Source organism: Abramis brama (assembly GCF_963993115.1).
Source record: "Abramis brama genome assembly, chromosome: 13".
Classification (NCBI taxonomy): domain Eukaryota; kingdom Metazoa; phylum Chordata; class Actinopteri; order Cypriniformes; family Leuciscidae; genus Abramis; species Abramis brama.
In genome coordinates this window covers 18,058,124-18,085,310 of record NC_139975.1, presented here as the reverse complement: position 1 = coordinate 18,085,310, position 27,187 = coordinate 18,058,124, and the positions used below count along the sequence as shown (strand labels likewise).

The window sequence follows — 27,187 nt, the reverse complement described above, 5'->3', positions numbered from 1 at the left end:
AAAAAACAGACTGAGCTTCTGACAATGACTTTGAGGGCAGTGAGTGAAAGAGTAATCCATCAGCGTGGCCATGGCGAATGTAGGGTAGAAACATGCTACTGCTTTTATGGCAGATGACCCTGTAACGGCACTTGATACATCCATTTCTTTATTGACTCCTCTCCTTGTCTTTTGTTCACCTTGGCCTGATTGCATCAGAGCAAATAATGACCTCTTCATGAAAATGACTGTAATTTTCCTGCAAAAGTCCCCTGTGCTGGCAGACTGCCGCTGCAATACACAGAGGATAATGTTAATGATGAAATTAAGAATGCAGACCACTAATGAGGACAGGAAAATTATCGGAAGATGAAAATCTTCAACATGCTGTAACACTCTTTTTAGCATAATTAGCACTTTCCTTTGTCGTTTAACAACTGTGCAACAGTTGCTATTTTTTGAGTCCCCTGACTGTAACCTCACATTTTCAGACACATTCCAGACTAAACACGAGGCACATAACACCTGGAATATCGGTTATTTAACATTAACGGGATTTAAGATTAGCTTGGCAGTGGAAACTGTAAACAGGAGAAATTTTCAAGGAAGGATTGCTTGGTCATTTGCAGATCATTCATAAAGATGAAGATCATTAGAGATTGTGGAGGAGTGGGCATTGTCCGACTTCAAAGTCCCGTTCAGGAACACCAAATGCCCGCGTGCCGCTCCCGCTCTTCCTGAAAACAGTCTCTTATCTCTAGGCTTGCATCAGTCCCACAGACTCTGATCCACAGCCAGGCTGACACTCTACTTTCCGACTCCGAGAACTTACAACCACCATCCATTCAAACCAAGCCGGCCGTTTCTAAACTGCGTGCGACGGTGTGAACTGATCCAAATTCCGATTAGCAGAATATCATCAGGGAGGAAAAGGGAACGCACTCTGCTATGGCTTTCTCTGCGATCTCTCAATTTGTTTTGACTTCTTTTCATCTTACTGCTACAATAAATGAACTCTGGATCTGGATGAACAGCATATCTCTTCTTTTAGATCAGTTTTTTTTTTTTTTACATGATAGAGACAGGAGAGAAAGCAGAGATGAAAAAAACACTGCTAAAGGAAGGAAGGCTCTGGAAGAAGTGCATGTAGAAGAACAACAGCACCATTAGAAGTCCAAAGGACCATGAGAAAAGTTGGCATGTATCTCCAGAGAACATAAAAGTCCACTAAGCACACGGCTATAAAGGATCCCCGAGATGTATTCATCAGAGCCTTTGAGACAGAGACAGCTGGGTGACTTCAAAATCAGCGCTTGCATTATCTGGCACCTGTGAAACTATCCTAGAGATGCACATCTCTGATTAGATACTGGCTGCACTGTCAAAGCTGTTGTGAGTTTGTTTTTTTAAGGTTTCTGGAGTAAATCTATGACAAGGAGTATGTGGGCTTAAGACTGCATAAAGACATCTCTTTGTTTAAACGCAAGACAGCTCATTGATTATGCAAAAAGACAATTGTTGTTTTCCTGTAACGTCTCTAACTGCATTATGTACTGTCTGTACAAGAGCAATAAAATAAAATAAATGTAGATCTGAGTTATTAAAATAAAATAGTACAGATCAACACTGCAAATCAATATGCACACAAAGATGAAAATAAAGCAAAAAAAAAAAAAATATTGATCAAATGTTGATCTTTACTATTACAATTCAACACAATGTAACTCAGTAACCATGCAAAGGTGAAAAAGGTTACACTTTATTTTAAGGTGTCCTTGTTACAGTGTAATTATACATTTAATTACGGAGTAATATTAATTGTGTATTATTATAGGGTTTTGGGAGGATTAGGATTCGGTTTGTTGTAGTTATTACTATAGTAACTACAAGTAACATGTGTAACAAGGACACTGTGAAATAAAGTGTTACCTAAAATAAAATAAAAAGTTGATCTGTACTATTAAAATAAAATAGTACAGATTGAGATAATGCAACTCAGTGTCTATGCAAAGGTGAAAATACCTGAGATTTTTGAATTCCTTATATTGTCTATAAAGTGAAAAGCATTTGAAAACTGCTCTATTGAATTGACAGTGACCCTAAACTGTCATCCCATGTTAGCCAAGTTAGCGCTTTCTTGCTGATGGGCCGGATAACCTGGATTACGGAGACAGCAGCTGCTGAGTCACGCAACACTAGAGCCAGTGTTCACTGGAGATAATTGGCTGGTCCAGGGTAAATAATGAGCTAGAAATTAACAACTGTCTGCAGTTCCTGCAAATCCTTTGCAATAAATTTCCATGAAAGCAACTCAAGGCTCCAGAAAAAAAAAAGACAAAAACAAATTGCACATTATTAAAGTAAATCACTGGAACAAATTCGAGAGTGGTAGAAATGGCATGATTGTCTCAACTGAAAAGACATGGCTGGAGACAAAGTTATGGGATGAAAGTTTAATCCACTGCCCAGAAGTGTGATAAGGGCAATGTGTGTATTTTTCAATATTTCACTAATTAAGCCTGTTGCTGGCAAAAATAGTTAAACATTACAGTGGGCATAAACTACCATATCATTTAACTATAAATGTTCTTGGCCTTCAATGTTTACAGGCCTTGAAAACAATACTCACTAAATGATGGCATGATTCAGTAGCCCCGACTATTTTAAACCAGATCACTCGACAACACTAACAAACATCCGTCCACATTTATTCAGGTACTGTGTGCTAAACACAGAAACAATTAAGAGGCGGATAACAAACAGGAAGAACATTAATCATGAATGGAGGCAAATAATAAAGTAAACATTTTATGTGACAAGCTGCCTTTTATAGCTTCGGATGAAAAAACACCTGTTGATTTTTCCGTATTGATAGATATCACTAAACATGAGTGGGGGACAGCTTTGTTTTCTATGATCCACACTGAATTAAGTTTAACTTGCAGTGAGGACACACATTCTTCACTATTAATAAAACGGTAAATCAGGAAGGGTTTCGGATGATGAATGGGATTGGCACGTAAAATGCATGGCATTCCTTTACTCTTAAAGCACTTCCTGTAAACATCCAAGTACTTCCTGTGAGGTCAGATATGCCAGGTGCATCAGTTATGAACATGTCTAACAACCAATAAGGAAAGATTTGCAGCTCTGAATTTAAAATGGAAGAAGCAGAAACTTAAATGCCCATATGCAAGGTACTTAAAACACCCAAAGAGGATTAAAGGTAATTTGGTGCAATTTTGGGGAGACTTTAAAACCTTTATAAGTCACAAATGCTCTTATGTATCTTTCTTGAGAGCATTACAACATGCCATTCATACTCTACTGGAAATTACAGTTTAGTTGCATTCTGCAAATTAATATAAATTTATGTTTACTGTGTGTTAACTGTTGCATTAATCCTCTCACGAAAACAACTAACTCGAGTCAAGCATGTTTTAGCAGATACCAGCCATACAAAAAAGCTGGACAGTGTTCTTCAACAAATTATCTCCAAGCTAAAATTAGGTCGGTGGAGGATAAGCACCTTCAGACTTTGCATTGGACAGTACCAGACGAGAGGATTACTTCACAAAGAGTGAAGGCTTCAAGTGGACCATGCTAAAATGGAAGGTGCTCCTGTTGTAAGGTCTGAAGAGGGTGCTACGGACATGCTTGCCTGGGACGGATGACCACAGAAAACAATGGCACATGGAGCCACGGTCCCAGAAATCAGAATATAAATTAGCAAAATTCAGGTTATGAATGCTCAGTGACTCAAGCAGACACTTCATTTGTTTAGTATACTTACTGAATGGGTGTCAGTGGAATTTAGACTACTTCTTCTTTAGTCCCTTGGAAACGAAAATGCCATTTAACAGTGGAAATAATTGTTTTATGAAAATATTTTTTAACACAACGTATTTTGAATCATTATATTTAGTCTTGAAAGACATTATGACGCACTGAGCTATTGTACTAAGTAATGAGAAGATATTTTTGTAACAAAACCATATGGTAGGCATCTTGATTAGAATAATACTGACAACAATACAGCACATAATACGTCAATCCGTCCTCAACTGCCACAGTTTCTTGGCCTCTAGCAACACTTGTATTTAATTCTCTTAGTGACTTGATTATGGGAATGTTCATTTAGGCATTGAAAATGAAGAGGGTGGGTCATAAACAGTTTAAATTGAGCTAGATTAATGTTACCAAAGTTTGTAAATACAAATACAAATGAAAACAAATATTTAAAGCAAAAAACATGAAATTACAATATACATCAACTTTACATCCATATAATTGATGGAAAATATATATTAAAATGTTTTACTGCTTTAAGGCTTTTTCATATCACTCACCATTCAGCATGAGAAATGAAACCCTTCCTGTTTATTGGACGACAGAAAATTCATGCAGTACCAAATGTACCAAATGTACCTCCGCTCAGATTTTCATCAAACCTTTTGTTCTTGCAGAGAATGGAAATCTATACACAGAGAAAAACAAATGACTCAGAATCAGCAAATCAAACAAAACAACAGAGGACCTGATAAGCCTTTCTCTGGCACACACAAAATGAAAAAAAAAAAGAAAATAAAAAATTGCCACCAAGGATATGGAAGTGAACTGTGTTGGTCTGTTTAACTCATCTACCTATATATGAGGAGATGTTTGAGAGAAGAAAACCATATTTTCTTCATGTGATGTTGTTTCCGGACACGCACAACTCTGAGAAGGGTATCTGTTTGACTAATATCATAGAGCTACCCTCTTCCTCTTCCTCTCTCTCTTTCTCTCTCTCGCTCTCTCAGTGGGAGGGTTAATACCGAGGCGGAGGAAGCCCCCTTTTCCGTGACCCCCAGAGTCAGGGATACATAAGCAACACGAGGGACTTGGGCTCCTAATTCAAGGCAAACCGCCCTGATAGAAACAGACTCTTTTTACACTCATTCTACTGGACTTCCAATTCACAAAAGGGAAATTTGCACATTACGGCAGGATAACTCAGACAGAAACCTGCCCTCAATCTCAGCGGCGCTGTCACACACTTGCACACAGATATACAAACACACTCACAGCCACACACGCACGCAGCCGCGCACACACACATATACACGCGCGCACCGAAGAGCAAACAGTCTCTCTCCCTTTCTCTCTCACTCTCGCTCACCCACTCTCCTCTCCCTCCCATCCACACACACACACACCACTACAGTATATCAGCTAGCGACTGGCAGGGAAACGGAGGGGAGAGCAGAAATGAATGTGAAGATCTTGACGCTGGTGATTGTGCTGGTGGTTTCTCTGCTGTGTTCAGCCAGTGCTGGTAAGTACGGAGCGTGACGGCTGTTGCCTCCTCGTGTTTATCTTTTTCTCTCTGCTGTTAGCCTTGGGAACGGGAATGGGCAGCTGTAGTTGATCAGTTACCCAGCATGGTTAGCCTTCTGGGGCTGGGGAGAGGAGGAAAACGGCACCTGGCTGCGCGCTGTACTGCACTGCAGAGGTTTGGCTTGTTATTGTGCCCATTTAATGAAGTTAATTGTGCCATTGGTGGATTACTTGCTGACTTTACCATGACATATGTAGGAAAATAACAGCAATGATGATGATGATGATTCTTCCTGGTGTCATGTAACGCTTGGCTTTCTAGGATTATGTACTCCTGGATGTCGTAAATGTAAGGTGTTTTTCTATACGGTATTGTGGTGCATGTAATGAGGTGTTAAAAACAGCAGATGGTTGTTTAATTTGGATTTCACAAGGAAAACGCTGATATGCTCTTGGCACTTACGGTTCCTGTAGATGTTTAAAGGTGGATTTGATCCATGTCTTTTGGGCTGTGCCACATCATTGATGGATTCTCAGTCTCTCTGGGCTGAAGCTACATAGATCAGAGTTATTGTGCTTAACCTCCATATGATTTATTCCAAAAACAATCTGCTATTGTGCTGTTATGTAATTCTTGCTCAAACACCATGTTATTTTTCATCTACCTCCACAATAAAACCTTTTATCAAAGATGACATGCAAGTCTTAAAGCTGTGAGCTCGAGTCAGGTGACTGGTGGCCACCCTGCAGATGTGATGCAGGTAACAGGGTTGTGTTAAAAAACAACTGTGGCCCTTGTGTAAACGCTCACATCTCTCTAAAGTCCAACTGCTGGGAAGCATGTGTGTTTGAGAGTGTGTGCATGTTGAAGGGTGCTGGGTAGTGGCTACTTGCCGTATCAAACGGCCCCTTACGCCCTGCGTTTCCACACACGTTTGTTACAAAGATGCTGCTATTTTGGTCTCTGCACGAGTAAATGGGAAGCAATTACCTTGCATTACGGTCAGTGTCGTTTTTCACTCTGCCTGCATGTGTGTGGAGCCTGAGCCTGATCCTCAGAAGGACAGGCTACTAATGTGTGATCCAGGTCAGACTCCCTTGTTTGCGCTATTAGTATAGTATTATCTCCATCATGAGATGGGGGTGAGGGAGCCGCGGGGAGCCGGAGCTGCGCGCTGTCGCGGGAAGGTGTTGGAAGCGACTCTGTGTGTAGGCAGCGGGTGTGAAGCCTTTCATCTTCAGACAAACGCTTTTCCAGTACACTGGGAGTTTGCTGGAAATTGCCATCCGTCTCAACTGTACAATGGGGATGATCTGCGCACTGCTTTCTCTGAGGTTGAAAGAGGGTGGGGACGCAGAGAAGTCATGGTGCAACAGGCGACAGCGGCTTCGCCATCCGCAGGCATTGAGCGTCACCCAGCAGAACGGCTGCGGCCCTGCTAATCTCATTTGCGCATACCTCAATCTGCTCTTCTTGTAATGGGCTTCCCCTCAAGAATGGGCAAATCTTGAGCGCATTGAGCCACTCATAATTCATCCTGAAAGCAATCTGTCTTCCACTCTCAAGTCTGGTATGTAAACACTTCATATTGTGGAAACAGTTCAGCCACTCTGGGTTGTCAGTCCGAGTCCGGTATCGACGCCTCATCTTTCAAAGTCACGGAAGCGTGGGATAAATCCTTTCAAAAATACAGTCTTGAGAGCAAACACGCACACACTTACACGCACAGAAGTCCTGAGATGGTGTAATTTTAGCTGCTTGGTTTGTCCTCTTCGTCCAGGTGATGGTATGGAGATCAGATCTCGGGCATTATCTGTTTGAAATCAGCTCTTCGGAAAAGGGCAATTTCATGCGAGCTGTCAACAATGCTATTATTCGGTATTAAACTTTGAAGTAGCATTGGAGATCGTGCGTGGGCTTGTCCTAGGTCAGCGTGAGACCCCTACAAAACAAATATAAAGCTCATTAGGAAGTCTTCAGCCACACAATGTTTCTTTTTAGAAGAAATGAGGGGAAAGAGCAGGATATTTTGTGAAATAACACCAGTGGCCATGTGCTAAAAGCATGCAGGAAGCATTAAATCATAATTCCATGAGTTCACTTAACGTAAAGGAGGTGTTTGAGGTTACGCACTTGATTATAGTGGCCATGGAGAGAAAACAAACAGGCAAACTTTTCCAGATGTCCAGCGATAACATGATAATAGTGTCAAAGCAGCATGAAGGAGATGAGCACTACAGAAAGGTCATCACAGGATTATGAAGAATCATTCAGCGGTGCTTTGAGGAGTGATGGATTTTTGGCAGAGTCCCTATCTCTTTCACAAGCATGCATATGCACACACATACGTGCACATGCTCACAGACAGAGGGTCAGTGACTCAGATCTATTTTATGAGTAACCTGGATATCCTCTATGGCCTAACTGTAATGTCTGCAGTGAGATTTGTCAGAGATATGCAAATAAACTATAAAGAAGAGTTCAATGTAATGTACCAGTTTGAAAATATAAAATAATAACATCATTTACTCACCCTCCTGTCATTCCCAACTCATGTAATTTTCTTCCGATTCTGACTACAAATGAAAATGTTAGGTAGTGTTTTCCTCCATGCAATGAAACAGACAATGCTGTCAAACAAACAAAACAAAAATGAACACAAAAGTCCACAAAATTATCATAATAGTAATCCATATGACTTGTACGTTGAATTTCAAGTGTTCTGAGACCTTTATATACTTCACTGTATATGGGAATATATATTGGAATATGTGCATATGTACAATATGCGCAAATTTACCATGTTTATTATGTACAAACATGAATGAGCTGTGGTGAAGAAGATTATCAGTGAATATCAAATTTATTACATTTAAGTTAATTTCATATGGCATTAGTAGACTTCTATAACTCACAAGTCATATGGACCTTTTTTTTTATATCTCTATAGTGTCTTTAGTTTTTGGAGCTTAGAGCAAAGGAAAAGTGTGCAGTGTGTACACTTCATGTAGCTCGAACAGTTGAGTATGGTGCTAGCAATGGCAATGTCATGGGTTTGATGCAGGAACTGATAAAATGTTTACCTTGAATTAAATGCAAGACGTTTTGGATAAAAGTGTCTGACAGATGCATAAATGTAAGTTTTTCATGAAAGAAAGAAAATCAAACGAGTTTGGAATGGCATGAAGGTGATCTATTCCCTGAACAATTACTACTTTATATTAATGCCCATTCAAACAGATCAAGCAAAGGGTCATTTGCAGTTTCTGAAAACTTGTTGCACCATTTTAGAAATACTTCATAAATATCTGCTCGGAGCTGTGGAAGTGGTTATTTTTCCGGCAGAGCAGAACCAATAAAACAGTGCCCTTTATAAAACAACAGTACATTTTCTGAGCTCTATTATAACTCATGTGGTAAAGACATAGGGTAACCTTTGAGAAAAGCTCCCCAGTTGCAGTACGGTGGATGTCTTGACATGTATGATTGCTATAGGCAAGCATAATGCAATTCAGAGCGCTCTGAATATATCAGATCACCTCCACCATCAGACTTAAACAGATGCAGAGGAGAAATCCTGAAGGGTGCTGATGGAGGAGAAAGAAAAGAAAAAAGCGATTATACAGACTTCTGATGTGGTGAGGAACACAGCCGCTAAAATATTAAAAGGTCTTTAAAACTTCACAGCTGGTGGTCTTCCCGAATTTGCAGGTGGACAAATGCGGGGAATATAAAGGGCCCTGTGCCAAAATTGCTTCAAATGGATGCTCGCTCACTGCTCTCTCTCAGAATCACACTTCTGCATCTGGCTAGCTACATGCCTCCTGTACCCACAAGCAAGATGACAAACCATTAGCTAGGCCCCTTCCTCTAAACATCAGAAAACATATCCCCTCAACACCCCCAAAATCTCCCTCTCTTTCCCCAACTTTTTAATTAAAGCCAGATATATCGAACGCCTAGCTGCATCCACAGGGGCCCGATATTAACCTGATTTATTGCTCCCTTTTCAAATATTAAGCATTACGTTTAATGTGGTTGCTGATCAGATACGATCAGAGTGGACATTTTTATGAACAGCAAGGCAAAATGCTGTATAAATATTTCACGTCGAGGAATAAATGTGCTTTAATTATTTTCATGCTCAATTTGAAGAGCAAGGAATGAAGAACACATTTGCAGCCCGGTTTTGTTCGCAGCTAACGGCAGAAAAATAGCACATTGTTGTTTGTACTTCTATTGTGAGCTTTCCCAGATTATTTCAGAAGTATATCACATCAAACCATTAGCCTGATTTAAGGCTTCTGCTGTGGGTACTTCAGTAAATCTGTTCAGAAACACAGAGCCGAGGTTCTTATTGCTCCGAGCAGTATGGATGTGAGAAACTGACTGGATTGTTTATGAGAAGTGTTCAAGAGTTTTTGGAACACTTTACTGATTCCCCCACTGGGACTACCCATAATTCCAAGCCTCAAGGTACAAGATGTGTGTTAAGCCTTCAATTTTATTGCACTAAATCTTATACCGCCAATAAAAACTCAAGCCTCAATGTATTCTCTGATCTCTTTGATAGAGGGCAACGCACATTAAATGTAAATTAAGTGTACATATTGCTTATGAAGCTAAAAGTATATTGAATGTCATCCAATTTGTTGTAAAGACACGGCAGCTGATAGGAAATAGTTTTTAAAAGGAAAAAGGAACAATTCAAAACTGAAAGATATTACGTGTCAAAGCAAATCTTATCATGCTATATAAATTCCCGTCTTTCAGCTTTCATTATAGAACAAATGAGGTATATGCATGATAGTTTATATCATGTCTTATATCCCAAAGGAAACAAAAAGCATACTAGAGAAAAACATCATGTTGAATGAATAAGTCTTGTTTGTTAAACTAGCATGCAATTGGAACCGGATTCTGTAAATACATATACAATTCAGACAGAGAGTTTACTCAAAGATTGTGAAGCTTTACATTTAATCTTATTCTGGTTAAACACTGTGGTTAATATACCAACATACATAAACAAAAAAAGGTAAATGAACTGTCAGTAATTAAATATGGCCTGTAACTTGACTCACAACGTTACTGTGAGAACCAGGGCAAATTTTCTTAAAACAAAAACACTCCATCACACAACACGAGCAGCCATTCACATCTGAGCTGTTAATCATGCTTCATCAGTCCATTCTCATCCATATGACACATATGTGTCTTTTCATGACTGATTGTTTAGTGTGATCTCAGCTGGAAATATCCCAGCATGCACCGGTTGACACTCCTTTCAGTAGCTAGGCACTGGGCCCAAAGCAGGAGAATTGGAGCTATACCATCACACGTCCACTTTAAAGACAGTATGCATGCGGGCTCTCAGCTCACAGCACAATAGTAAGGGGTGGATGTGGTTCATTACCGATTAGAGAGCCCTTGGAAAAAGACTGCCGGAGCATCCCGTAGCTAAGAGCTAGCACTTTCTTGACGATTACCAACATGCTGAGTTTGAGCCCATCACTGCTGACGAGAATATTCGGGTCTCGATCGCCCTTGCTGCCCGCCTCGGAGGTAAATCCTCTTTGAGACGGCATGCTGTTTTACCCTGGAAGCCAATTCAGAAGAAATCGCACTTAAGATGCTTTGCATGATCGGCTCTCTTGATTTTCTTGTACTTAAATGTCCAACCTGCAGTAACCTCTACCCAGTGATTCACCCCTACCAGTCTGAAGTGCTGGTGCAAGAGTTTGAGCAAGTCTTAATCAGCTTTCTCCCCTTTTTTCCCATCTTTTCTCTTTCTCTCAACACATCATTAGCAGTCAAGACAGCAGCCGTAGCGCTTTGAACCTGCAGCTCTCTGATCATTCGGAACCGGGCCATTTCTAACCACATTATTATAGCTTAGCGCTAATTTGGGTCATGTGTAGTTTGCTTGCAAGGCTGCACACCATCTGAGGGTGTCAGAAACGATCAGAGAAAAGAGCAGTGACAAGAAGCTTCAGCCACTTTTATCAGAGCGCTGCTCTTATTTTCACTAATGGAGCTCAAAGTGGAGGTGTGGGAAAGTCTGTGAACTTTTCATGCGATTTTGTTCCTCTGCGGAGTTGCAGAACACAATGCACGCCTTCATTTTCTCCTGCAAGCCGCGTGCTATCACAGCAGCACAATGCTGAATATCAAACAGCCCCCGATGTGATGAAATACAACGACTGGCCTGGGAAAGGGTTAAGCAATCTTACTGCCTACCTCCATCTATTAATGGACCTGTGCTGAAATTTGTAAACTGGGAAACCTGATCCATTCCAGCTGACAATGTCATTCTCTTGCTCCTCAGTGAGTGCCTTTCACAGCGGCTGCCATGGAAACGTGGTTTGAGAGCACGTTAGAGACTGGTACCAGTTTATGCCAAGGCCCTGTACTACTGGTAGGCATGCGATAAGCAGAGCCGCGACTACAGGCTTCAAAAGGCCAGGCTGCTGATTTAAGACGCCGCTCGGGGAGTCTTACTGGCTTCTTTAACATCATTTCCATATCAGAAGTAGTATATTTAGGGACATAATAGCACACTGTTAGGAAATTTAGTGTAACAGGGTCTTATTTATGAGCTTGGCAAGTGATTCATACTGGGGTTTCATGCTAATTAACGTGTCTCATTCTAAGCAAATGCTCATGATCAAGTGTGACTAGCTAAAGGATAGTCTTAGCGGTCATCAAATTGTCATGCCTGCGTGTGTGGCGGAGAAAAAAAGCAGCTAAGTGTGGAGCTCTCTCTCTCTTATTTCATTGAATGAATGTCCTCTGAGACACTGGGGATCACGCCTCTGACGTCACACACCGTCAGCCATGGTTACACCCCCATGGGACTCCACACCTCTTCTCGCACATATGCAAGGCAAAACAAAGTACCAACAGTCATTCACAAAATGCTTTTGGAAATTATTTGGCCTCACACACAGCATAAACGCAGCACCTTTCTGTGTGTAATTTCATACATAAGCTAAAATGATTAATGTGCAACCGAGCATCAATTAATGTGTTTTTATGATGACAACTATCAGAAATAAGCTTATTATAAAAAAAGATAAGAGAAGAAGAATTTAAATCATTTGTTTTTTTCTCTGGTTTCTCTGAAACATAGACAGATATGCATACAAGATGTGCATGCATTGAGTAAGCCACCAGGACACAGAACAGAGAGGCTAATTGGGCTAACAGAAAAAAAAATCTGACCAGCCTGATCTCATTAGTATTTATAGGTATTTGTACGTCATGTATATTGCACATATATTATTGTATGTTTGGCCATTTCTGTAAATATTAACAAGCATTTAAAGTACTCTAAATGTATTTACATATGCAGTAAACAGCTTAAAATCATTATGAATACTTATATTCTAAATACATTTATACAGACACATTTGACATTTAAAAAAAAATCATATTTCACTGATTAAAAACAATAAAATCTACTTATTACTTCCATGAATTCAATATTCTATTAACCTAAAAAATAAATAATATTTACGTTTCACTGTTTTCACTGTATGCATGCCTTCTAAAACCACACTTTATCTAGCAATACCCCTATAAATCACAGTTCATACATGACCTTACAAATTGTCTGCTTATTAAGTGTAAGATGCATGTAAGCACACTCAATTTCATCTAAAGGCCTGTTAACTTTTTACATTTGAAGTACAGTATAAACAGGATCTGTTTAGACATGCTCTAATTCTTTAGATAGAGCCACACACAAAACCTCATTAGCTTCAGGCTGCTATTAAAAACAAAAGATTAGAAAATACACAAACCTCCATAACATTTTGTGTCACCTTTGACTTATGATGTGGCTGCGTTGCGGTATCCATTATGCATGTTTGTGGAGACGCCCTTACAAGAGCTGTTATGACTGCAGTCTCAAGCTGTGGAGAGAGTGAAAGGCTGGATGTCAGACAAACACCTAGGCACTGTTGCATCCATGTCTCCACAATAATTAGATGGGGTACGTCAAGCAGAATATTCTGTAAGCAATGACAAACAAATCAATACTCCTATAAAACGTTGTGCAAACAAACTAACCAAGCAAGACGGTTTTGATTTGCATAGACAGAGCAATTATATTACACATTGATTGGTCGTTGAATTTGAATTTATGATGGGAGGTGGTGGAGGTGCTAGAAGGGCAAATGTATAAGCAGAGATAATGCATGTAGTACAACCAGCCATAAATAAGTGTTGCCCTCTCCTCACCTGGTTCTGCTTTGCGTGTAAGTAGATCTAATCTCTCACTTCCTGGAGTAGTGAGTAAAAGATTAGATCCATCTGGTGCCCCGATTTTAAAAGGTCTTCCGACTAGCCTAAACTTTATATCTATTGGAAGCCTCTGCTCTTTATTTTTCATGTTGTGTGTTTGCACTGGGAGTGTATTGTAAATTTAGGCCAGTCAGAGAAATTCGGTGAACTATTCATCAGATTGAGCTCGGCCCTTTATAAACGTTGCCTAGCTTGGGCCTCTCTCTCCCTGTCAGGAAAGTGCTGGGTGATGGATAACTCTCTCGGCTAAGAGGCAGCCCTGGGATTTACAGGGACACACTATCAGACACAAGGTGTCCAGCGGAGGCGAGGCACGGCGAGGCAGTCGTGTTAAAAAGTCAACATAATGGATGAACCTAAGGAGTGTGGTACTAGAGGATGAGATGGCAACAATCTGGCTATTTATCATTAGCCTGGATGAATCTGACCAATCTGAACACTTCCTGTCAAGCCACCATCTCTGTGTGAGCAAGCTGTGGTGACTTCAGAATTTTAGTGCCAGAATTCTCATTTTTTTAAACTCGATCAAACACCTCACAAAAGGAAAATTTCAGCATAGGCTCGTAAAAAAGCGCCTCTGCCTAAAACTTCAAAAACATAACTACAATTCACTGCAGTTTCCAGCACTAGTGGCAGTAAAACGGCAACAACTTTTATTCCTTTTCACACAAATTTTGTGCGTGTACAATTATGTACCATAATGCATGATTTGTAAACTAGTACATTTTGACATCTGCATCACATAACGAGCTCCTGATGCAGTAAACTTGCTCGGTAGCTCACCTGGTATAGTATTGCACTCAAGTACAAGTCACAACACTTGATAAAAGAGATCAAAGACTTGTAGAAGTAAGCTAAAATGGCATGGTTAGTTTAGCAAATGCATTTCATCTCACATATACTTTTGCTCAGACTGTCAGTTACAGTAGGTTTAGGGCAGGGTTTAATGTAGGTGGTACATTATTTTAAAATTGTGAATATGTGTCGCAATACGTACAACAACCAAACTACCAGTAATATAATTACATGCCACATTCAGAGAAACTGTTTTTTTTTTTTTACCATACAATGAACATCAATGGGGTCCAAATCAACACGGGACCTCAATTTCATTGTGTGGACAAAAAATAAATAAATAAATAAACTGAGACAGGTCTTTCTCGTGTTCCTCAGAAAAATTAAGTGATACAAATTTGAAACGACATGAGGATGAGTAAATGATTACAGATTTTTCATTTTTGGATGAACTTTCACTTTAAGAGTTTGCCGTCTTCAGATAAGACTGCTGGTATCGTGAGAAGCATCAAGTGGAATATTACTTCCTCCTGACTTGCTTGTTATTAGGTGGTGAACCTGGAAGAAATTATGTTGGTGAGAAGGAGGCCCACTATCAGCGCCATCAGATCTAATGCAATAAGGGGGCTAGAGCGTTTTCATCCCTGAGTGGGTCTGGTAAACAAGCAGCAAGTTAGAGGAAGATCCCATCAGCATATGCCATCTATTATAGTATATCCACGGTTATTGCTCCTGTCACTTTGTATTCGCCACGAAGCATGGAAATATACAACCCGCAGAGTCACACAAGGAGCTATGCAGATTAAAAAGAAGCCAAGAGTCGTAAAACAGACAATGGAGTGATTCTGAGTGCTTAAAATAGACCTCCCTCTTCATCAATCCAATGCATGTCTTGAGTTGATTCATAAATGCTGTTCTTATCACAACCAGAGATTATTTTTAGCAATTCTTCTTGTTTGCGGCCTGTGATGACAATTTTCTGAGCGATTTGCTCCCCTCAAAGCTAAGCGGGCAGTAAACGCTGCCTGTCAGATGGTGATGGCAGGAAACATCTAAATTGTGTCATTATGGAGAGGTTTATGACAGACGCTGATAGTAGAGCTGCGGTGATGTGCAGCGTTCAGCTCAGCCAGGTGTAATTACAGCCACTTCTGCCTGCCTGGCCAAAAAACATTGTGTTTTTGCCCCCCACATTTCAAGACTATTCCTCACGCTGTAGAGAACAATATACTGGGTTGAGTGATTATGGTACTGAAAAAACAAAAAGACTTCTGGCCTGTTTCTCACAGCTGATCCTAAGTGTTTTAAAGGACCAATCAGGTGGGGAACATTTCTGATCACATGGAGACTTTTTAAATGTTAAACCCCTCAGATTAGAAAGAAATGACTTGAATGCAGACAGAATGTGTAAACTTGCTTCATTCATTTGTGGAGAAATAACAGGAGGTTAATGCTCGGATTAGCAGGCCTGGTGGATAGATGGGTTTTAGCATGGTTTCCTTTTTCCATGAGATGTTGAAGTATGCAATGAAGTCTTTCTGTGGGGCAAATGAATTAGTCCACTGTTCGTCGAATCAGTCTGCTGTGAATGTGTAATGTGTCAGCTAAAGGCGATTAGTTTGTAAATGTAATTTGAGCTGTCAGGAATTTTAAAATATAGTTTGAGGATATTTAACTCATAAGCAGACTTACAGGCGACGTGTTTGGCCTCACGTCGTCCAGTCACTATATGTACTAACCATCAAAGATTTAAGTAATTTCAAGGCTGTATGATTACCAACTCAAATCGTATGGCGTTAGCTGCTTGATCCTCTCTGTGAAAAAAACAGACTGTTATAAAGAGAAAATAGCTGTAAGCTATTAGTTATTCATTTACGTTTTCCTGCTGAAAAATCCATATTAAGCTAATAGATGTGTTTTGTAACATATTTGCTGGTTTCTACCTGGTCCAAGCAGGTTTCTAGCTTCTCCAAGCTGTTTTTTTTACATCCAAGATGGTCTACCAGCTGTTCGAAGTTGGTCTATCAGCCTGGACCAGCTAAAAAAGCTAGAAAAGGTCTAAAATTGAGCTTATTCTTACAATGACTTTTTTGTTTAATTTACAAGAATTGTTTGTGCTATGATATTAAAATAAAATAAAATAAAAAATCTGCTCCCTGTTGTCTTCTTAATTTAGGTTGTCTGTCACTCCCCAGGGAGATGTTAGGAATGTCTTGACCCAACGAGAATAATCTCATTCAAGTTCTTGCTGGGAAAGGTTAATGGGATTCTCTGTTTACTCTGTAGGATAGGCATTTGTTGAGCTCTCACTGAAAGATTCCTTTTTTAAGACATTTCTGGCGGCGGTTTTTGAATGTGTTGGAGTTAAAGACGAACATAGACAAAAAAGGCAGAAAGACGTATGCATAAAGGGGAGATGAATTTGGAAGAACGGGGTGAATTATCTTCATGAGCTTCAGCGGAAAGAGGATAGTATGGCATGTGTATACTATGGAATGAAGGATTGGAGAGCAGCGGCCTGAAACATAACTGATGATTGACCAAGTGTGTTTTCCCATTCATCCCCTTCAATAATTTAGAAAAAAAAACGGGACTCATTGATTCTTGCTTCTGTCATTAGGAAGACTAGGAACTTTCCATGTAAAGACATCCAATACCTATGATGAACTCAAACAAAACACCCTTAGAAAGCCAATTGAGGACTTGAATGGGAGATCACTGACATCAGATAGTGCTGCACAGATCAAGGTCTCCCCAAAACCTCCCAGAATGTTTGCTCTCCCAGGAGGACTTGTTTGATTTTTCTAAAGAGGTTAGAGGTTAGAGACGCACTGATGTGGATCAAGCTGTGGATATGAGACGGGTTTAAAGGATCTACTCGCACTTATTGAGAGATGACTGGAAACATCTGAGCACACTGACAAGCGAGCAGCGTAGTGCACATAGACGCACAGACAAATATGTGTTCAGGACAAGCGTCTGTCCATTGTTCTTGAGACAGATACTCCTCACATGATGTGAGAAGTTCAAAGATTTGCATGTAAACAGTGTCTGTGATAGTGCTGAGGGACTTTCTGGTAGTTTTTTTGCAGCAATAAACTATGCTAATAAAGTTTCTTAAAGGTGAAATATGTAATATGAAACTCTGAAAATACGAAAGTCTTTATCCAACCACTGGAAAAAATGTTGTTTGAAGACATTACTTTTTGCAATTCAGTTTAACCAAAGTGGCCAAGATACTTTGAAAATAGACAAGTGCATTGTCCATTTTATCATTTTATGTTGGGTTGCAGAATTCACATGTACCTTTTCTGTCCGCAGGTCCAATGGCCTCCACCGAGCATAGCAAAGAGCTGGAGGAGGTGGGCAGCATGAGGACTCCTTTACGGCAGAATACCGCTCGAGCCGGCCGGAGCCAAAGACCCTCTGGCTGGAGGAGGAGACGCCCTCGACCCCGTCTCTCCCATAAGGGGCCCATGCCATTTTAGAGCAAGGTCAGTTTGACATTACTGTACCAATGCAATAGCCTGAAAGCAACAATAAGCAAAGAACAGAATATGAGTAATCAATAAGAGGGGAAAAAAACAATCTAATTTTCATCTATAAATGGAGCAGTTCTGGATAGGCCTTGAGGGAAGCACCTGTTTCAATCATCGAGTGCATACTGAGGAAGATTGGAAATGCAGGAGAATAACATGAAAAAAGGGAGACTGTGATTGACAGAAACCTGCTCGCTCATTCACTTCTTTCATGAATTATAGATTACTGCTGGCACAGAAAAACTGCATGTCTTTATGAGATTACTGGACTTTAGACTGCCAGCTTCTGTGGTCCCAATCTTCTCCAGCAGATCTACAAAACCCATTCAGAGTGGAATATAATACAATGTAAATGTTGTATTTAATCTGAGTCAACATGTTTCCGTTATCCTAATAATTCCAATTAAATTCCCTATCCAAAGATAATACTCCAGATTCTCGTCTGAACTGCTACAGCTAGTTTTTCCACATGAAAAGGATATTTAACTTAACGTCTAGATAAACAATTCCTCCGGCAACATTTTTTTTTTTACGTTTAATAAAAGTTTTTTTCTCTTCTTACAAAGAGAAATTTTCAGTGATGCAGCACCAAAGCCTATATTTTAATGTGACCTTCATTAAGGAAACATTCAAGTTACAACGTCAATAAATAAAAGAGAACTGTATCTGACAGATGTTATCAGCACGTTTATGTTTTATTACTTGCAGGCTTCGTGCTGAAATACTGACCCACAGTTTTTCCCGAAAACTGAGTGGTTTTTATTAACAAAAAAAGATTCCATTTTTTTTTTGTGGATGGCAGAGAGATATTCAAGAACTCATTCACAGCTTTTTTACATAGTCCACAGAGTAAGATGACTAAACAGGGTACAATGACCCCACAGGAGTTCACAATACAAGCCTGCAGAGTCTTGCCATAAATTAAGTTTATATAGGGCCAGGGTCTATGGATAAGGACAAGTCAGCTCTTTATGGCACAGTTAATCATCTTTAAAAGCTGAGAGATGAAGGCAATAAAAAGTGAGAAATCCCAAACCCTCAAATCCTCCTATAGCAAATTAAAAAAAAATTCAACTTGGTAAACAATTACTGTACTATTAATTTGCTTCATCAATCTAAGGGAATAAAATCTAAATGTCTAAATGACAAAAAGAGCAAGGCCTATGTATGTATTATCATCCCGACCAATAAAATGCATAGATTATTTGAGTGATTTAGGCAGTCGATGCTTGTTTTGATCTCCAGAATACTGGCAGCACAATGAGGGGAACTGCAGGAAGTTGTGTAGCTCCATTAAATGGAACGGCTCAGTGACTCACAATGTAGAGTCCACAAACAGCACTTCAACCCCAAACAAGACGAAGATTTCTCTTTCATTCGGCTCCTTCTTCAGCTCCCTTCATGCCGTACTAGGGTTCAAAGTTCACGTCTTTTAGCACATTCACCAACATTCCTTTGGGCCCGCTTTGGTGAACCAGTTCATTTGAGGCGACTAATGTGCCAATCAATCCTGCGGTACCAAACCCAAAAATTCTTCTCCTAATCCACTCACAGTTCATTATATCCACAATGTAACACATTTACATTAATATTCATTTCCTTGACAGACATTTTATCGCTAAAGAGAACATTTTGTGATAATTACTGTATGACACAGTACAGTAAATCAGTCCATGGCCCAGATGGGACTCCCACTAAAGTGTTTGACCTGCATCTGGCTTGTGTACAACATCTCACATTTTGTGCAGTGTGAGAAATGTAGCCTCACACTTCATCATCTATGGCTAAAACAGGGCACAGACTGACCGGGGCAATTAACTCTCCTCAAGGGCTGATAACAGACAGAGAACCACCGAATAAGGCCACAGTGGAGGCACTTGAAAGGCCTTTTCTCTTTTTTCATTATGCAGCACCACCGTGCTTGCAGATGAGAAGGATGTCAGAGAAGGAAATCTTTGCTTGAGTAGAATTGAGAACTTAAGTTAAAACCAAGGGGATGTCTTGGAATTAGACTGACTTGTACGAGTAAGTTTTTTTTTTTTTTATTCTCCTTTAAGGAATATTCACAGTTCAAAGTTAAGCTCAATCAACAGCATTTCAATGTTAATTCGTATAATTTCATTATAATTTTGCAATTATAATGCAAAATTATCAAGCTACTACAGTCATAAAAGCACTTGTATTAATTTATCTTTTAAAACTTGTGTATTATTTTAGCTGTAAAGTCGATTTCCTTTTTCACACAAAAATCTTGTTAACATTCATATTGTTTAATCTTGTGGCAGTACTATTGAGAGTATTTTAGCATTTACAGATTGGCTCCATTCACTGCAATTGTAAATGCCTCACTATAATCCTTTTTGGGTTTTTTTTTAAAGAAAATGAGAGGGAACTTAAAAATAAATGTTGTGGTAAATCAACATTATGCCACAAGAGTTGTTGATTGAGCTTAACTTGCCTGACACTCTGAATATTCCTTTAAGACCAACCAGTCCCAGCAAGCAATTTTGTGTTCAAAAGACGTCTAAAAGCCGTCCAAACACAGCCCTGACGTATAGGCTAAAACAAGGCAAAATCTGGGCTGTAATAGATGTCTAACCATAGTCTAGGCTACGCATAGACCATGTCAAAGAAATGAAACCAAACGCCTTGTTATCACTGTTGACTTTGCTTACATGATGGAATATCATACATCTCGCAATTTATTTTGGCAAAAAACGACATTCGACCAAATTCAAGGTTATTTTGGCTAGAAGTGGGTTACTCATAACCAGACTATAACGGGTCTATAGTTAACCTAGATGGTGAAATGACGGCTATTGCTTGCTGGGGTCTAACTAAACAACACATTGGACAGGGCTTCTTCATTGTGAATGCTCTGGGAAGTAAATGGAAAAGGAGGTTAAAATCTCAGCTGAAGATTATGAGAACCGAAGGTTGTGGTAATAGAACACAAGCAACACAAGAATGAATAACCCGTGACAAGATCCAGATGCCACAACATATAAGAGGAACAACACATGTTGAGAGACCTCCTCTTCAAAGACTTCCTAGCACAAAGGCATTGCACTGCAGAGAGCTAGACACTGAAAATCTGCCTCATTAAGTACCAAGGGGCACACTGGATGATTAGAAAACAACTGCCTGACACAGCGTTTCTCTTTTAAAATGCACGCAGCTCGCTGTTGTTGGTATTTTCTGACAATCAGCATGATGTCACAAACAAAACATGGTTCAGATAAGAATCACTGTACATTACTCAAACACAGAACTATGCAGGTGTAACACAGAAAGTAAAAAGATGGTTCTTATCACTCAATGGGCACTGTTGTACTGGAAGAATAAAGCTCATTGACAGCTACAATTATCTGAAATCATTGTGAAGTCATGAACCAACACTAAAAGATGACCTCACTGATTTACATAGATTCCGTGCTCAAAATAGGAACAAAATTTTAGTGTTACAGTCCAGATGCATGAATTTGATCAATTTATAAAAGGCAGAATCCTAATCATCATGGAATGTCATACGTGACAGACTTGACTCTGCCATTCATTTCAGTGGTTTGGCATAATAATTTTGTTAAGCTAAAGAACGATATAGCTTAAAGCGATGGTCCACCCAAAAATGAAAATTCTGTCATCATTTACTCACCCTCATGTCGTTCCAAACCTGCATGACTTTCTTTGTTTTGTGGAACATAAAAGAAGACATTCAAAATATCTTCTTTTGTGTTTTGCAGAAGAAAGAAATGCATTCAGGTTTGGAACGACATGAGGGTGAGTAAATGATGTCTTCAATAAGCTTAAAAATACATACTGTTGGACAAATAAATATAGAGTAAACTAACAATTTGACTTGCACATTTCACTCGTCTCATCTACCATCTTGTTTTTTTTACTGAGTTTGTCCAAATGTGTTATGCAGCTGCCTTCGCACATTTTCCTAAAACAACGTATCTTGTAGTTCACCTAAAAACAAATTCTGTCATCACTTACTCACCCTTATGCCATTCCAATCCTGTATGCATGTCTTTCTTGATGATCCATACTGCATACTGAAATAACTAGTTTGATGTTTTTTGAGTAACCTTTAGGATATTTAAAGACTTGCTCTAACCGTTCTTTTTTTGGCTGCGTCATACGTTCGGTACCCACTACCTGTGGCAATTAGTAAAAGTACAGAAAACCCCTGCATTGTACCTTATTCATGTCTCTTTTCTTTTGTCCACAGGCACAGCTTAGAGTGCCCTCCCCCTTGGTTCTGATTTCTATGCTCTTCCTTTGCCTTGGGGGGCCTTGCAACAAGGGGCCTTTGCTAGCCCAGCCTGAAGAGTGATGTCCATAGCACCTGCTGGTTCTTCAAGCAACTCTTCTTCTGTCCACAAAAAACCAGGACAAGCCACTCACCCTCAGCTCTACGAAGAATTGTGGGCCGGGAACGGGGGTGGGGGGGTATTGAGCCCGAGCTATCAGATTCTGTCTCTCTCTGTCTGTCTCTCTCCTCCTGTGGTTTTTTCTCATTTGCTTTCTAGAGCCCTTTCATGGCCACACTTTGCATGATGTGTGAGCAGTGGGGAGCCTGGTCCAAACAGTTATAGTCCGAAAAAGCATTTCTTCTCCGAGGTGTGCTAGTCCCATTCTCTCCAGCGTGAAGGTGACCACAGCGCTTTTTCATATTGCTACTTGTTGGCAACTCTTGGCTTATAAACTGTGTTAATGAGGGAAGACAGTGGTAGGGAAACTAAAATAAGGAACAACTAACAGCTCAGGCCCATTATGGCCAAGTCAGCAACATTAATCTTTCACATTTGGCACAATTTTTATCATCTGCCTATAACAAAAAATGGACAGTTAGCTTAATAATATCATGAGTGCATTTACATGAAAACCACTCACAAAAAAAAATAACTTTCTAGAAGCCTGACAATGCAAGAAAACATGTTTAAATGAGATAAACTGTTTAAATCGAGTTTTGGCGCCAAAATGTTAACACACACGCGTGCACAATAGGTATGCACCTCCAGAACGCAGATTGTGCATGTAAATGCATTCAATGTAGGTTCATTTATAATTACCTCTAAAATATTAAATGAATATAATTCATTGGCACATCCATGTAAAACAGCTTGATTGCATCTCATTGTGCTGTCCGACGGTCATTACACTTCATCCTACCAATGAGCCTAAGAGTTGTCAGTCATCCGAAGCTTAAGGATAAACCCAGAGTGTCTCATTATCAAAATCACACTCCACTTCCATGAGCGTGAGATCATCGGTCCTGAGCCCTCTTCTCCTCCCCCATGACACACGCTGCTTTACAGCAGAGATACATGACTGTTAACTGGCCAGGGTGATCTGCTTCATACGGCGGATCATCTCTCCTTTTAATGAAGTGCCAAATAGCAAATCTACTCCACAGTGCTGCCCGGAGAAGAAAAGTAAACATGTTACCTCTTATCTTAGGGGAAGCATAACATCTAACCACATGTATGCATTTTGCCATTTGTTTGAACATCCAATGTAAAGGCAATGGTAGCATGGTTTGAAGACATTAGACCAAAAAGAGAAAAAGAAAATTCCATACAGATCTGATGATTTAGCTTGATTGTCCCCTTGACCAGATTCTTTGACTGACAGAACTCTATGCCTTTATTTGACATCATACTGGAAATGATTTCTTGTTTAGTCCTCATTCTTTTGGTGTTATTTTTGTTATATTTCAATTCATTTCTCAGGGTGCTGTGACAGAAGCCTGTATGGTCTATATTACATGCATTTATTTAAGAAACACACATTATTTGTATCTGCACCATTTAGCTTCATGCTTATGTATCCACCACTTTAGCTACATATTCAGACTAAGTTTTTACAAGCCATTATTGTTCTCTCCCCAGTGGGAGCGGTTGCCTTTTGAGTTTGAGCCTCTTTAGCACAGACGGCTGTGACGGTTATTAAACCCCATTGCTAATCGGTTTTAGATTGGAATCGCTAAAATCTCTTTCAAGTCTGATAGAGCTCACAAGTCAAATTGGCATAGAATGACCACACTACCTTAGCGTTCGACTGATTAATGATGTAATAATCTATAAATAGGAACAATCCTTGGCTTGGGCATCTTCAAACCTTCATAACTTTCAGTCAGACACAAATTATGAGGCTGAGATTAGAGGCTTTTATGACACTGTTAGCTACACTCATTAATTAGACAACACAGCAAGTAATTGCAAATTAGCATTTGAGTCCCTCCCCCGATTTCCTGTTCACCGTTTGTCTGTGGATATGGAAACAGAGAGCCGCCGCGTATATCCGCAAACACAGCCTCGCGGCAAAATCAGATCTTCATAAGAGAGTGCCTAAAAACCACAGCGGTAAAACACCCAGCCGAGCTCACCTCGATTAAAAATGTATCGAATCTTAGGGCACTGTGAATACTAATAATTCCAGTCATGCCATGATTATTTTATACCCTCTCAGACAGAGATGTGGATTTCATTAACGCTTTCTCAGAACGATAGTGCTCCCGAGAGCTCTGCTTCATGGATCAGTAGGTCAGAAAGCAGAGAAGATCTAAGTTTGGGTGGCTGAGTTGCCGTACACTCCGTCTGAAGAGTCTGTTAGAGGTGCAGAGTAATGCCTGTATCCACACTGTTGTTCATGAATGTATCTTCACCATCCTCACCAGACCTGAGCTGCCCCTCCAGGGAGGGCCATCGAGCAGTGTTTCAGTTCAGTTCAAGCCTTGAATCTTGAAAAACTAGCCCACTGCTACTTACGACAACCGACCCCCCTTCCCACCGATGGTGATGGTTATCTGTTTCATCAAACATCCAAAGACAAATATGACAAAATCCAAAGCTCGCTATAGCAGAGACCCCTATCAATCACTTGGCTTTCCTCCAACAGTTCTCTGTACGGACATGCAAGGCTGCACTTTTGCAATTCCATTATGCTGCTGGAAAATTAAATCCTGAAAACAAGTCTTTTGGCATGTAATGGTTTTCCAGTGTCTTGTGACAATTTAATTGACTGATTCTTGTCTAGCTGGTTGTCCAAAGCTTACTTTTCGATAGAGTTTGGAAAGCTGTATTTTATTTTTGTGTGTAAGGTCGTAAAAAAAAAAAAAAAAAAAGTGTAGAAAAAGTAGTCTGCTGCAAAACATGTCGTGGACACAAAAAAGCTTTCTCACCCTCCTCCGTAGTCGAACTCGGTCCGTCGTCTCCGTCAGAACATCAGGATAATGGAGCTTGCGGCACCAAGAGTACAAGCACGTCAAGACTCAATACTGAAATGGCAAACACATGCATTATACTTACAGAGCACAAATCATTTTGTACAAATGTTTTGCTTTTCTTTAAAGAGCTCACATGAGAAACTCATTCCTAATCTATCATGTGTTTCTGCCCAATTTGGCTTCATCTAGTCCTATGCACTTGTATGCACGTTCCACTTGATCATTCGGAGGTCTTTTGTTTGAGTACAGACTTTTGCATGGGAAAAAGGTATTCAGAAGGTATTTGTATGTTTAAAACAGAGCTGTGGAAAGTGAAATGAGTTCCCTTGCATCTTAATCATTTAGAGAGGAAGGATAAAACCCCCGAAAACAATACAAAACTCCTCTTTACCATTGTGATTCATTACATTGGTTTTACCAAGACATTCATTTGGGCAAACTGCTCTGCTTTCATATATTTTCTCACAAGAGAAAATACCCATTTGGCCGCTTGTTTTCAATTAGCTTGTCACGGTGCATGTAAAATGTGGCGACCAGATCAAGTAACTGAAATCCAATCCCAACAATTCGCAAATGTCCACCAACTGGTTGGGATGCTAAGAATGATCTGATTATTCTGTTACTTCAAACAAGATTGAACACCCATAAAGAGCTCTAACCTCTATCCAAAACATGCATCCATACACATGGCCTGTTTGTTCAGCACACTCATCCATTTCAAATCTCAAAATCTGTAGTCAGGCCTGGCATTTCAACAGTATTAGTGGGCCATCTGAAAAGCAGCGTAACGGCAAGGTATTTTTCCTCCTCTTTATTCCTGTTGGAGGTGTGTGCTCATCAAACTCACCTGGCCAAATGTACAGTCCCTGTCTCTGTTTTGATGTTGACCTGGGCAAAAACAAATGAATAAATAAATGAATTAAACAAGTGTATCAGAAATGGTTGAAATACTGTGTACATATTTGAACTTTTGGTTTCTAATTTATAAAAGATAAGCTTTAGCTCTTGGAGTACTTATTTTATTTTTTTTCCTTTCATGCGTAGCTTTGTGTTTTTATTTTCTATTTCTGTAAAGTGTGTAAATATATCTTTATGATAATAAGTAATATTAAAAATCTTATTTTAAGAAACAAGTGTGAGTTTGTTCTTTTTATAAAAATGTTACAGAAAATATTAAGTCATTCATAATCATTTTCACAATTTAAGACAAAAATACAAAGAGGAATTTTTTTTTTTCTTCCACATGATATTAATACATCACAAGATGAACTAGCATTATCCAGTTAATAATGACAGTTTAACCACAGGTCACTTAAGAAATCTTGATTGGTCAGACTTACTCTAAGGGATAGTTCATCTAAAAATGAAAATTCTGTCATAATTTTCTAATCTTTTCCACTAAGAAAAAAATAAAATAAATCACACGTAACACGCTAACTTTCTTCTATGGGACACAAAAGAAGATATTCTGGTAACACTTTATAATAAGTATACAGTGATAAAGTACTTACAAATTATAGTTAATTCATATATTGTAGTCTCTACATTGTTAATACATTAATAGGTATTACACATACACACACACACACACACACACACACGCACACACACACACACACACACACACACACACACACACACACACTTTCCTACTGTATACTTATTATAAAGTGTTAGCCATAGTTTCTTTTTTTAAAGAACACAATACTAATGCAGTTAATATCCAATAAATGTTTGTTTAAAGCACTTAATGACATTTTCCGTGACCTAATCTAAAGTGAGAACTATTTATGGTTAATACGTTTTTAAAGCATTAAAAAAACGTAATCTAACTCTTTACATATGATCTAAGTAAACAATAATTATTGTGTTAATTACAGTGACAATGAATAAAAAACTCTCTATATAGATTATTAATATATTAACAATGTAGAGACTACAATATACTAACTATGAATTAACTATAAACTAACAGTTTGCAAATGATTTGTAAGTACTTTATTAATGTATACT

General features: G+C 39.3%; 1 protein-coding gene across 1 annotated transcript; it reads left to right on the top strand.

Annotated features, from left to right (window-relative positions):
- Positions 1 to 4,879: 4,879 nt before the first annotated feature.
- Positions 4,880 to 25,053, top strand: apln (apelin). Its single transcript, XM_084133284.1, has 3 exons — positions 4,880 to 5,296; positions 17,723 to 17,895; positions 22,175 to 25,053. The coding sequence occupies exons 1-2, from the start codon at positions 5,230 to 5,232 to the stop codon at positions 17,887 to 17,889; spliced, it is 234 nt and encodes a 77-aa protein (XP_083989410.1). The 5' UTR covers positions 4,880 to 5,229; the 3' UTR covers positions 17,890 to 17,895; positions 22,175 to 25,053.
- Positions 25,054 to 27,187: the final 2,134 nt, after the last annotated feature.

Bases quoted from the DNA above. Each gene is read 5' to 3' on its own strand.
- apln (XM_084133284.1), top strand. From the start codon at position 5,230: ATGAATGTGAAGATCTTGACGCTGGTGATTGTGCTGGTGGTTTCTCTG. The intron at 5,297-17,722 runs GTAAGTACGGAG...TTCTGTCCGCAG, and splicing joins GCTGTGTTCAGCCAGTGCTG to GTCCAATGGCCTCCACCGAG.